We start from the raw sequence: 13,423 nt of genomic DNA, 5'->3' as shown, positions 1-13,423 counted from the left end.
AAAATCTGTTTTCTTTTGCTTTGCTCTGTCAGTGGAGTTCAATAGCTACAGAACTAAAAGGCTAAAATATTTGCTGAAAAAAACTTGTTAAGCCATAGTATAAAAATAAAAAATCTATTACTTTTGTTTTTAAATGGGGTGTAGCTTTTAGAAGCTTCATCTGTTTATAGGAAAATCTTCAGAACAGTGTTTTAGGTTTTAGGTTTTTTTCTTTCTTAATACAGATAACATAGAATTTACCATTTCATCTGATGGTAGTACTGATTATTAACTGGAGAGGATCTAGAATAGCCCAGAAATAAACATACAGGCATACATGTGATGGAACTTTTAGATTGCATTGATTGGAATTGGAAGAGTCAGTTGATGTGGGTAGTACCATTCCATAGGCTAGGGTCCTGGACTGAATAAGAATGATCCGTGACCTGCATGCCAATATTCCCTGTTTTTTGCTTCCTTACTGTGGATGGTGGCTTTGCTGTGTTGAGTACTGCCAGGCTTTCCCCATGATGGACTTTACCTTCAAACTGTGGCATTAAAGAAACCCCTTTTCCTTAGGTTTTTTTTTGTTGTTGTTTGTTTGTTTGTTTTCTTTTTTGCTTTCTTTAGATAGTGTCTCTCACTTTGCTGAGTCTAGCTTAGAACTTTGTATGTATCCTAGGATAGCCTCTTGACAATCCTTCTAACTCAGCCTCTTGTGCTGGGAATGCAGGATGAATGAGCTTCCGTGCCCAGCTCATTTTAACTACTCTATGTTCTTTTATTCAGTGGCATCAAGTAGATTTCTACTATTGCACAATTATCAGCACTTTCTACTTTCTGAATTTTTATTCAACTCAGAAACCTAATGCTCATTAAGCCATCACATCCCAGTTCAGCATCACAACCCTTGGGCACTAAAATCTACTGTTCTATTTCATGTAGTAGTACTTCATTTTATGGATGAATAACTTTCCATTTTTGCAAAAGGTAATTGCCATTTTGAATCTGTAGATCGTTTTCTTGTAGTCGAAGATTGCTTATTTGTTTCCTGGCCACCCAGACCTGAAATATTCTCACTGGTTGTGGCCGGTTTCCAGCAAGGTTCCATCTAGCATCTGGTATCTGTCTTCTGCGGCAGCTACATGGCTTCTCATTGACTCAGCCTACTCTCTCCTCCTCCTTCTGCTTGGAATTCCTGCCTTGCCTTATTCTGCATTGCAATAGACCCATAGCAGATTCTTTATTATCCAGTGGTATTCACAGTATACAGAGGGGAATCCCACATCACCTCCCCTTTTCTGTCTAAACAAAAAGGAAGGCTTTAACTTTAACATAGCAAGATTACATACAACAAAACAGTTATCAAGCAAGAATTATAGTTACAATATTTATATCTCCTTTATCTTTTATCATAACTAAGGAAAACTATAATTGTTTATTTTTCAACTCCATCAAAGACCACAGAAGATATAATATTACCTAAGTTATCAGGAAGTACATTGTAAGCAACTTCCAAAACTCTAGAATTGACAGAGACATCCCACTGCCTGGACAGCCACCCAAAGTTCTTCTGTAACATTGGGGTACCCATCTTCAGCCTACAGACCTATAGTATCCGGCAGACTTTTCCATGATGCAGGAAATTTGAAGATCTCTTATGCCTTGTACTGGCAAAGTTCATCAGTTGCTTTCTTCTGTGTCCTGCAGAATGTCTGGAAGACTCTTTCATGAAGCAGGAACCCTGAATGACCATCTCACCTTTTTTAGGCAACTTCAGCAGTCATTGTTTTTGTGGGTCCTGCATGTCCAGTTTATACAGCACACCATCAAGCAGCTCAGGCAAGAGCAGTTTCTTCCCAAATGACTGTCAAACTCCATAAGGAACATCTTTGATGCCCATCTTCTAATTGAAGTAATTGGTGCTGCCAGGAGAAGATGTGTCTCATTGTCATGAAAAGTCCTAAGTTTCTAAAACATTTTAAATGCCATATTCTGTTAGTCTTTGAAAGAGTTGAAGAATACCTATATAACTGAAATATATCTCTATATAGTAGAAAAATCTAACATGACTACAACCTTAAATATTATAGATGATTATCTATTAACCTATATTTCTTAATTATAAATTACATTTTTTTTTGTTTTGTTTTTTTGTTGTTTTTTGGTTTTTCAAGACAGGGTTTCTCTGTGGCTTTGGAGCCTGTCCTGAAACTAGTTCTTATATACCAGGCTGGCTTCGAGCTCACAGAGATAGATGCCTCCCTCTGCTCCCCAACTGTTGGGATTAAAGGAGAGTGCCACCACCGCCTTGCCAATTAAACTCTTTTGTAAGACACTTTGGCATGGTGTTTTAGCACACCAATACAGAAGTAACTAATACAATTATTTATATTTTTGTTAATCTATATGTTAATTATGTCTAATTAGGAGATGCCCAAGATAGTGAAATGACTTAGCAGGCAGGCACTTGCCATCAAGCCTGATACCTGAACCATCCGCAGGATCCACATGACAGAGGTGGAGAACTGACTCCAACAAGCTGTCCTCAGCACCCTACATGAACACACACTAAATGGACAAGAGCAGATTCCTTAATATGACATCATACTAATTCTTCATAGCTTAGAGAAAGAGAACACACACCAAAATTAGCCATAAACAACAACAAAAAAAGTTTAATTGGTCTGGGCTTGCAGTTCCAGAGGGTTAGAGTTTGTCATGGTAGAGAGACGTCATGGTGGCTGGAGTAGCAGCTAGGAGCTCACACTCCTGGCCACGATCAGGGAGTAAACTGGTGATGATAGGAAGCTGTTGAAACCTCAAGTCCACCAGCAGTCGTCCACCTCCTCCTCCAGGGCCACATCTCCTAACCTTTCCAAACAGCCACCAGTTACGGGGAACCGAAGTATTCAAATATATGTGCCTGTAGGGCCAGTCTCATTGAAACCACCCGAATATTGAACCATGATGTTGTTGTAAGTGTGGGGAAACTGTTAATAACTTCTTAGGGAACTGAGAGAAGAGACATTCTTGTTTCTGATACTTGGTTTCTTAGAATCTATCAGGATTCATTGCAAACAAGTTTTTAGAACACATTGTAAGACCTGTTAAAATAAAAGCTAAGAACTTTCTTTGCCAATAGCTGACCTTCACTTATTCCCTGCTTCCTGATTGTGTATAATGTAGTCTTTTCATTATTTTATCAAAGGTAATCTTGTACATTTCTTCTGATATCCATTATCTTCAGCGTGTTATGATATAAGTGTTTAGATATTAGATTCAGACTTGAGAAAGAACTATATTTTTAATAAAACTAATGAATTTTAAGTTCACCTTTTCTGTCTTACCAGTTTAAATATCTTATAAAGTCTGTCAAAGAGAATTTAGTTATTACAAGAAAATAGTTGAAATGGAAAAGTGAATGTAAAAATGACAGTTCTTTTTCTTTTCTTGGCAGGTTATTAACAAATTCAAACAGACTTACCACCACCAGAAATGCTGTATGGGCCCTCTCAAATCTATGTAGAGGCAAAAACCCTCCTCCAAATTTTAGTAAGGTATGAGTGGAATATATGAGTTAAGAAATGTTTCCATAAATAAGTGCCCTTATGGTAAGAGCCCTTTTTTTTAACATTGAGTAGACTCTTTATTTTTGTTATTTTCTCTATTAACTAGACACTGTTTACACATTCAACAAACTAATTTTATAGATTTCTACTCTTCTTTTGCCTCTAGTTTCTCTGGCCACACACCCTAATCCTTTCCAAAACAGTTCCAGTTTCACCAACTGGGGACCAAGTCTTGTAACATCTGAGCCTGTAGGGGCCATTGTCATTCAAGCTACCACAGGATCCAAATTCTTTTTCTATATGACTTTCATGTAATAATACTAGATTAAAATTTTAAACTATGGAAATTTTAAATTTTTATTAATTTATTTATAAAAATAGCAAGTCAGTTATGTGTTCAGTAATATCTTTTACAAAAAGCATATTTCAAAAGAAGAATTCAATAACAGTTTCCCTTTTTAAAGAAAAAGGTTGTTGACAGGGGTGGATGCATGTTATTGATGAAGGATCCAATTGTGTTAATTCTGTTTAATAACTTATGGATGGGCATGTGTCTTTTATAAGCCAAATTCTGTATTTCAGCCCTTCTGTTATTCTTAGAGGAAAGATGCAGCAAAAGTAAAACCAGTTTTAGAAGATAGAGTTTATGTACTGATTCAGTCTTTAGTGATCGAGGAAAAACTAACATTAAAACATCCCAATTCTTTTTAATTTATGACATTTTTAACATATGTACTGCTACTGTTTTTTGTAGTTTTGATTTCTGAGTTTTCAACTACTTTTTGTCTAAATATGTCAAACAAGAAACCTCAAAATAAGTAATTCATGAGCTTTAAACCGCATTCCTCTCTACATACCATTACATAACCTTCTACTCTCCTACCCTGTTACAAATAATTTTTGTTCATGCTGTGAAGTGCTTCTCATTTAAATGAAAATATGAAATCTTTTGAACTAATAAGAAAAATTTATAATGAGGTTGGTAAAGTCTATGGTAAGAGAAAAATCATTTGTCCATAAAATTATAAAGAACTAAAATGATTCATGCTAGTTTTGTTATTGAAACTTCAGCTTCAGTGCCTGACAGGGCTTAGTTGAACTAGAAAGACATTACACCTATCTCTGTGTATATAGGAAAGCCATAGAGATCTGTGCATGATTTCAGACATCCACGGGTGGGTTAGGATGTATCTTCAACAGAAAAGGAATGAAAATGAAAGCCACTACTGTATCACCTATCTGAGAGATAAGATTAAGGGAGATGGGAGGTTGCCAGTTAAAAGAATTCAAAGTAAGTTGGTAAGAGACTCAGTACTGGTAATGGGGAAAAAGAGCTAATATGTGAGTGATTCCTATGTGAGTGGTGCCAGGCATGTTCTTAGCTACTGCATGCGTTCTTACACACCCAACAGTTCTTTACTGTGTCTGTTTTACAAGTGAAGAAATTTGGATATACAGATAATAGGTAATTTATTCCTACCACGGAGGTTGCAAATAGCATGTGAACTAGGGCTCTCTGGCAGGAACATAGCAGAGATCACAGAACTGATCTTCTGTTTCACAGAATTGAAAACAGTCTTGAGAGCTGTCAAGTGCCTTGCTCACTTTCACACTGATTAGTTGTAGTTATATGAAGGATTGAAATAATTATGGTGCTAGAGGGGTTAAGGCATTTCTTTTGTCATGTTTTAGCTGGTATTTTCTTTGGGTTTTGCTTGTTTGTTTCAGACAATATTTCATTATGTAGTGGGGGCTGACCTCAAAATCTTCATCCTGCTGCCTCAGCCTTCTGAGAACTGGGATTACAAGTGTGCATTTGGACACACCTGTTGAATTTTGTTTTGTTTTAGTTGAAGTTATGCAATATTATTCATTACAGTAAAAAGAGATAAAGCTGAGTATGGTGGCACATACCTGTAACCCTACATTGAGGCAGGATATTGAAATTTGAGACAAGGATAGGGGGTCTGTCTTCTGGCTAGCTAACGTGAGACCAGGAGAGGCAGTCTATCTTATGGCTAACTAGCATGTGCAGGGCCCTGAGTTCAAGTCCCAGCATCTTAAAATAAAACAAGAAAAAGAAGTATGTGCTATCAGTAGTGGCTTCTTATGGAAAACCTTTCAGAATATTTTTTTTTTTACATTTCCTCTGTCTTTGCTGCTCAAGTTTATTCAACTTATTTGTATTGAGCACATGTAATGAATAAAAAACTAATAATTTATTTGTTAATATGAAGCATGTAGGCTTTTTAGTCTGGATGTCTATATAGCTTAAATATTAAATGAAGATACTATATATATTTTATTGCTTTAACATGTTTTAGTTAATAACCAATTAATAGCAACCATATTCATTTTGATACTCAAATACTTAATCATAATCTTGAAATAATAGAAGAATTCTTTATTGTATTAGATTTGGGTCTTAAACTAAGTTTCTACATTTTGCTAAGGAATCTTGATATTAAAGAAAATAATTAAATATTAACTCATTTTGTTTTCTTACAGGTTTCACCTTGCTTAAACGTCTTATCACGATTGTTGTTTAGCAGTGATCCAGATGTGTTAGCAGATGTTTGCTGGGCCCTTTCTTATCTCTCTGATGGGCCCAATGATAAAATTCAAGTAGTCATTGATTCTGGAGTCTGTCGAAGATTGGTGGAACTTTTGATGTAACTATAATTTACACTTAGTTGTTATGTGATTGTATATTAAGTTTAACAATTAAGATTGTGTTTTTAAACATTTCGAAAGTCACCATCTTTAGGAAGAATTAAAAAGTTACTAACTCCACCCTTTAGAGAGTACCTATAATCCTTAAATACTAGTCCTTTAACATATATTCTGAAATACAATGAAACTACTTTATAAATTAATCTCTGTATGAATTAAACTTTAATTTTATGAAGGAAGGAGCCTTAACTCAGGAATCATTTAGAGAATTTTGTTAGTACCAAAGGTGACATGTGAAATATTATTAGGAGAGAATAGAGTTACTGCTTTCACAGAACCAGTAATCTAGTTTATTATTCTTTACAATAATTAATTTGAAACAAAGCTAGGAAATTCATTTAGTGTCTCCATGATGTTTCTCCTACTGGCCAATTATTACTACATTTGTTTATAGTTACAGCTTTTCCATGCAAAGACATTAAAATAAAATTTCGTTTAAAAAGATGTTACACTTCTTTATCCTCCAATCTTCTTTACAGTTGTCTTCATTTTGTTAAAAAGCCATTAATAGCAAACCAGGCATGGTAGTTCATGCCTTTATTCCCAGCACTTAAGGCAGGGGCAGGTGGATCTCTGAGTTTCAGGCATAGCTAGTTCTGGACCACCCAGAACCACATAGTGAGACCCTATCTCAAAGAACAACAAAACAGAAAGCACAACGGATGGAGTTTGGTTAAAGGGTTGATGTTCCAATATGAGAATATTGTCAGCGAAAGCTAGACAGGCGCAGTGGTATGATTTCGACTAGAGTGGGTAGACAGCCGACCAGAACAAAATTTAAAGTCAAAAACTCAATTCTTGGTAGCCTCTCTTGTCAGATTATCTTTATGTAGGAAGATATGAAGTAAAGCAACTGACTTTTTGTCAGAAAATACGAAGGGAAAAAGGCTTTGCTGTTAGATTAGAACTAAATCCCTCAGAGTAAACTCATGGCTTTCAAAATAAGGAGCTGTTTAAGTATGTGTGTGCATATGTATGTTAAGGCTTTTGGGCCATGGACACCTCTCTAAAAATAAGTGAGCACACTGAAGCCACAACTCTTTGTCTCCAAGTATCACTGTTCACTTAAGGAAAGTAGCTTTTCTTAGAGAAATTGTTGGATTAGAATGAGGAAAAATTAGATGAACACAGAAAGCAATTATCTTGGGAATAAATAACATTCATGTATTATTATAAATTAGTGACTAGCAACAACCCCGGAGTCCACTTTAAAATATGTAGCTGGGTCAGTAGGCAGATAAGGCATGTGGTCAAGATGGTAGTCTTCAAAATGACTATAAAAAATACAAATAAGTACTAATTCAGGTAATGAGCAAACAGATACTAACACCGAAAATGTACATGTATATTTAGAAATATGTGTAAACATAAACATATATGCATGCAATAACAATTTGTAAAAAAATAGATCATAATTTGAAGAACAGAAGGAAGGGGTATAAGGTAGGGTTTGAAGTGAGAAAAGGGAAGGGAGAAATGTAATTATAATCTCTAAAATAAATTAAATAGGTTAAAGAATGGGATTTTTACATGATCTCAACTATTTCTTCATCAAATAGTATAGAGGAGGAATTGGAATAGAGACGAAGTGTAACATGATATACAGTCTTAATTAGGACCAGAGTTAAGTACCTAATAATAAGACAGAGTATATAAAATATGTCATCTAATAAGATAAACTGAGGTTATATAGCATTTATAATATTGGATTAGATATTTTTTGTTTTTGAAATATTAGTAAGTAAAAATTGAGTAGGATCTCTGAGTGACAGATACAGAAGATTTATGTACTATTTTTCAACTTATATAAATGTTAACTTATTAGTTTATAAGCTCATATTTTTTATTTTTAGGCACAATGACTATAAAGTTGTGTCACCTGCATTAAGAGCAGTTGGTAATATTGTGACTGGTGATGATATTCAAACACAGGTAAGTTCAGAATTTATGACACATAGTTAGCATTATTGTTTCATATCACTTGATTATATGTTCAAGGCCTTATTAGTATAATTATACAATTGTCTGTGGCAGTACGCCCAGTTTTCAGCTTCAGTTACCTTATTGGGAATATACTATCATAGAACCCTGTCAGTGCAAATATACCAAGTGTTCTTCTCAGAGGATTCAAAGTCTTTTTCATTTATTCTTCTCTCATACAATTCATCTTGACTGCAGCTTCTCCTCCCTCCACTCTTCCCAGTTCCTTTCCCAGCCATCTCCATTTCCCCATATACCCCAGAAAAGAGCAGGCCTCCCAGGGACATCAATTGGACATAGAATGACAAGGTACAATAGGACCAGGCAGAAACCCTCACATCAAGGCTAGGTGAGGCGATTCACTAAGAGGAACAGGGTCCCGAGAACAGGCAAAAGAGTTAGAGACGCCCCCACTTCCACTGTCAGGAATCTCCCAAAACACTAAGCCAACAACCATAACATATATGCACAGGACCTAGCACAGAACCATGCAGGTTGTGTGACTGCGACTTCAGTCTCTGAAAAATTACCATGAGCCCTGCTTAGTTGAGTTCCTAGGCCTTTGGGGCCTGGTGTGCTCAATTCCTGTGGCTCCCACAGTTCCTCTCCTTCTGCAGGACAAGCTCCAAGGGGAGTGACCCGATGGAGACCTCAAACCTGGGCTATCTCATTCAGAATCTTAACTAGGTAGAAGTCCTTGAAATAAAGCCAGGTGCCCAGCTAACTAAATCAATAGAGCTTGAGACTTAAAACAAACTAACAAGGAAATGAATGTGCTATGATCATCCAGTAAGTGCTGTTGAGGATTAATAGAAAAGATGAGTGTGATGAGAAGTCTGTAGTTTTTGTAGACAGGTGGAACTAAATAAGTAGAGTAGCACTTCAGTAGAGAAGAAAGGCAGATACCCTGAGGTATGTTTATGAACCATTAAATTTGAATAGGAGCTGTCGTTTATTATACATAGGTTATAGGACTTAAGAATCAGACTATGAAGCTAAAGGAAAGATAACAAGGAAATGGTTCCAGAATTGGTGATTAACTTGTGTACACGTGCCTGTTTTGGGAGAATGGTAAGAGGTTAAGATTGACTCCAGATTTGGGCTAGACTTCTATTTTGATATTCACCAAAGTTGTTAAAAGAGTAATCATTAGCAGTCCATAATACCCATTTTAAGGGTAGCTCTCTATACTGGGATATGCTGCACTTACCAGCAAAATTTTCAAGGTCCAAATGCTGCATACCTTCTACCCTCAATAAATCAAAAGCATTGTGGATGATTGTGAATATAGGACAAAGCAGACAGTACTTAAGCCAGTTGATTTTTGTCTGAGACAGGGTCTCATTAGTAATGCTGACTGGCTTTGAACTCACAGAAACCTGCTCATCTCTGCTTTTTTAATACTGGGATTAAAGGCATTAGCCACACACCTAATTAGATAATATTTCATTATAAAAGCCAAATTATGAAAGAATAGATTTATTCTGTACTTGAAATTTTTTTATGATGCTATAGAAACCTGTTGGGGAAAGAATATCATTCAGTAATTTGTTTTGAAAATGAAGTTAAATCCTGTCTTCCATCACTAAATCTTTCTTCGAGTAATTTTCTGCATTGACCTTTGCAGACGTTTCTATGGGTATGACCAGAAATCATAACCGTTTCAAATCTTTCCTACTTGGTAATAGTCTTCAAAGCATAATCTGTGCTGATAATGCTGGAGCTTTGTTACTTTACTTTGTGTATTTGAAGGCCATGTCTCTGACTCCCACTCTGGTGGAGAACTGCACTAGCTCTAGGTAAGCTTTGCAAAAAGCGAGGTGGAAAGGTTAGCAGTTGCTTAATTTTTACCTTGAGAGGAATTTATTTCTTTGTTTTCAGATTGATTTCTGTACTTCTAAGTAATTCATAAGATTTTTGCATTTATACTAAAACCCTTTTTGTTTTCTGTCTTACCCAATTTAGGTCATTTTGAACTGTTCTGCATTGCCCTGCCTCTTACACTTGTTGGGTAGTCCAAAGGAGTCAATTAGAAAGGAAGCCTGCTGGACCATTTCTAACATCACTGCAGGAAACAGAGCTCAGATCCAGGTAAGTGCCTTGCAGAGTTGAGATGACAATAGGAAGGTCTAAGCTGAGATACCTGGCATTCAACATGACCTTTTCTTCTCTAAATAATAGCATTTGTGTTTAGTATTCTAGCGAGGAATACCAATTAGGTCTATAAAAGTATCTGAACCATAAAGTTAGTCTAGAGAAATGGATGGTTTCTGCTGAGCACTGTAGCTCCCACCTGTAATCCTGGTACTTAAGAGACTGAAGCAGAAGGAAAGTATGATTTTGAGGCCAAATGGGCTATATAGGGACACCTTGCCTGGGAAGAAGAAAAGATTTTTTTTTTTTTTTTTTGAAAAAAAAAAATGTGTCACATCAGGTTTAAATTGAGAGAGATTCAGGATGATGATTTTTGGGGCCAGAATAGAGTATGGGGAGACCCAGTCTGGGCAGAGGATTAAATGTTGGGAATCATCTTTCTGTTGGCTTTAAGTGTTTATTAGGTCTGTCAACTTTTTTGAGCCAAAGAACACCCACTTGGTTAGTCACATGCCTACAGTTTATCACCTTTGATGTTTATATTTTACTGACACAGTCTTTGTTCTTTACAAAAGCTCATTTCTTTTTTCAGAAAAAAAGCAGTTAAAGTGTTGACAGATTATAAACAGAATCTTTTGAAAATGTCTTACATTTTAAAATTTAAAAAAAATTGTGTGTGGCGGCTAGAGAGATGGCTTAGCGGTTAAGAGCACTGACCGCTCTTCCAGAGAACCCGGGGTTCAATTTCCAGCACCCACATGGCAGCTCACAGCTGTCTGAGAATCCAATCCCAGGGGATCTAACACCTTCACACCAATGCACATAAAATCAAGTTAAATTTAAAAAAAAAAAAGTTGTGTGTGTGTGCACCTGAGTGAGTTTATGTAAAGCACCATGTGTACAGGTTCCTGTGGTAGCCAGGGTGTCAGATCCCCTGGAACTGAAGGCACAGGTCATCAGGAGTCCCCTGGTATCTTTGCTGTGACCCAAACCCAGGTCCTCTGCAAAAGGCAAACCCGTAACTGCTGAGCCATCCTCCGGCTGCTCTCAGATTTTAAAGCCTCTTTACTTCAGTACTCCACGTGACAGTAGTTCTGAAACAGTATTTGCATTAATTTTGTGGGATTATTTTTCTTCTTAGGCTGTCATAGATGCAAGTATTTTCCCTGTTTTGATTGAGATTCTCCAGAAAGCGGAATTTCGTACCAGAAAAGAAGCAGCTTGGGCTATAACTAATGCCACATCGGGAGGCACTCCAGAGCAAATAAGGTGGATTTAGATTCTTTAACACTGTCTTTTAATATGAATCAGACAATTTGAAATAATCTTTTTTTATTGATTGATGTAACTAACGTTTTTAGGTCTGTTTGACATGCATTAACATGAAATGACAGCATTTGTTGTATCTTTTCATTTGGTTTCTTTTATTATTTTGCTTAAGTGAAAGTTAACCCATCTTCCTTGGTAGAGATTAGAACTTCGAATGGAAGAATTTGTTGATTTGCAGAATAAACTGTCATGGGTATTAGATTTGTTTCCAGCATTAAAATCACAAAATTAACTTCATTATATAGAAGTAACAAATATGAATGTCAGCATGTTTAAAGTAAAATTAAAATATGCATTTGTTTAATGGTCTTCTCTATTGGTGGTTGTCTTTCAGTAGATAACGTAATACTTTTATGCACTACTTGTTTTTGTCCTCGTGTACTATGTTAATAATCTATGCCTTTTATTATATATATTACTGACAGCAGTCAGAATTGGTCCGTGACTTTAAGTAAGCCTGGCCAAATACTGATCAAGTTCTCATCCTTTGGTAAACTTTTGAGAGGATCAATTTTGACAGAATCATTTAACCTTTCTAGTCCAGTTTCTTCTTGCTAATGAATTCAGTAACTGTATCAAAAGTGAAATGTATGCACTTGGAATGTTCAGGACAGTGCTTAATGAACATTAGGTTCTCAGTTAGAATAAGGTACTGTTGTCTTTTGTATTGTCATTTCAAATATTGATTCCAGTTTCTTTGTATCATGTGTCTTCAATCTTTTTGACTTGTATAGCAAAGATAGACTTTGTACCTCAGATAAATTTGACTTCTCTATATAACCCTCTCATTTTAAGAATCCTTCCATAAAACTTGAAATCACTATTTAAGAAATATTTTCTAACAAATATGTAACTCTTAAAACTTTATAAAGTAAGACAAATTATGATGCTATTTTAATGAATCAAAGGATTTTAAGTCCACCAGGCGTTAGATCATTATCTTGTTTGTTTTTGGTTTTTAGAGACAAGTTCTCACTGTTGTATGCCTTTTTCAATGCCATACATTTTCCCACAAAAGCTGTACAATATTTGAAAATATATGTATACACACACACACACACACACACTCCTTTTTCAAAGGAGCAGAAACTTCTATAAAATACTTCCTGTTGGGAAAGTGGGGTAGATAGCTCAAAGGCACATAACTAAAATGGAATTAGAATTTGAAACCATGCAATCTGGCTTCAAAGCCTGTTTTTGCCCTTTGTGTTTCATTTATATTAGAGGAAGTGGAAAGTAGGTAATAGTAATGCATTAGGCAATTGTGGGCTATTTCAGTAAACAGTACTGGTTAACATTTACCAGGTAGCCTGTTTTCTTCTTTCGATCCTTTGAATTTCTGAAGTATAGTGTATGTTTCAGAGCATTGGCTGTGATTGCTGTTGTAAGAAATCTTTTGATTTAATTTGGTGTTTCCTTTCCTTATTTGTACCTTCCCAACGAGTAAACCAAGGAGGAGGGAGGGAAGGAAAGAGAGAACACACTGTTTCACTTTTAAAAAAGAATGGGTGGAACCTACTATTCCTAACCCTCCTCTGCACAATCATCCAAGTGCTGGTCTGTGTGTATACATTTTGTGGTATTTGTAATTCTATTATTGCTAAGTACATGAAACTGGATAACAGGAGAAAAAGGTTTGTAGATTGCAATGTAAATAAAATACTTTCTGCATTTAAGCCAGATATAGAGACATACCCCTGTAATCCCAGCACTCAGGAGGCAGAGGCAGTCAAATC

At 35.9% G+C, this 13,423-nt stretch overlaps 1 protein-coding gene across 1 annotated transcript in view; it reads left to right on the top strand.

Annotated features, from left to right (window-relative positions):
- Positions 1-13,423, top strand: part of Kpna5 (karyopherin subunit alpha 5) — a 37,633-nt gene that overhangs the window by 17,746 nt on the left and 6,464 nt on the right. Inside the window, exons 8-12 of the mRNA XM_057762785.1 lie at positions 3,440-3,539; positions 6,060-6,223; positions 8,138-8,216; positions 10,230-10,355; positions 11,500-11,627. Coding sequence (XP_057618768.1) covers positions 3,440-3,539; positions 6,060-6,223; positions 8,138-8,216; positions 10,230-10,355; positions 11,500-11,627 — 597 coding nt within the window. The remainder of the gene's footprint in view (positions 1-3,439; positions 3,540-6,059; positions 6,224-8,137; positions 8,217-10,229; positions 10,356-11,499; positions 11,628-13,423) is intronic.

Source organism: Chionomys nivalis, chromosome 2 (assembly GCF_950005125.1).
Source record: "Chionomys nivalis chromosome 2, mChiNiv1.1, whole genome shotgun sequence".
Classification (NCBI taxonomy): domain Eukaryota; kingdom Metazoa; phylum Chordata; class Mammalia; order Rodentia; family Cricetidae; genus Chionomys; species Chionomys nivalis.
This window is presented reverse-complemented; position numbering and strand designations above follow the sequence as displayed.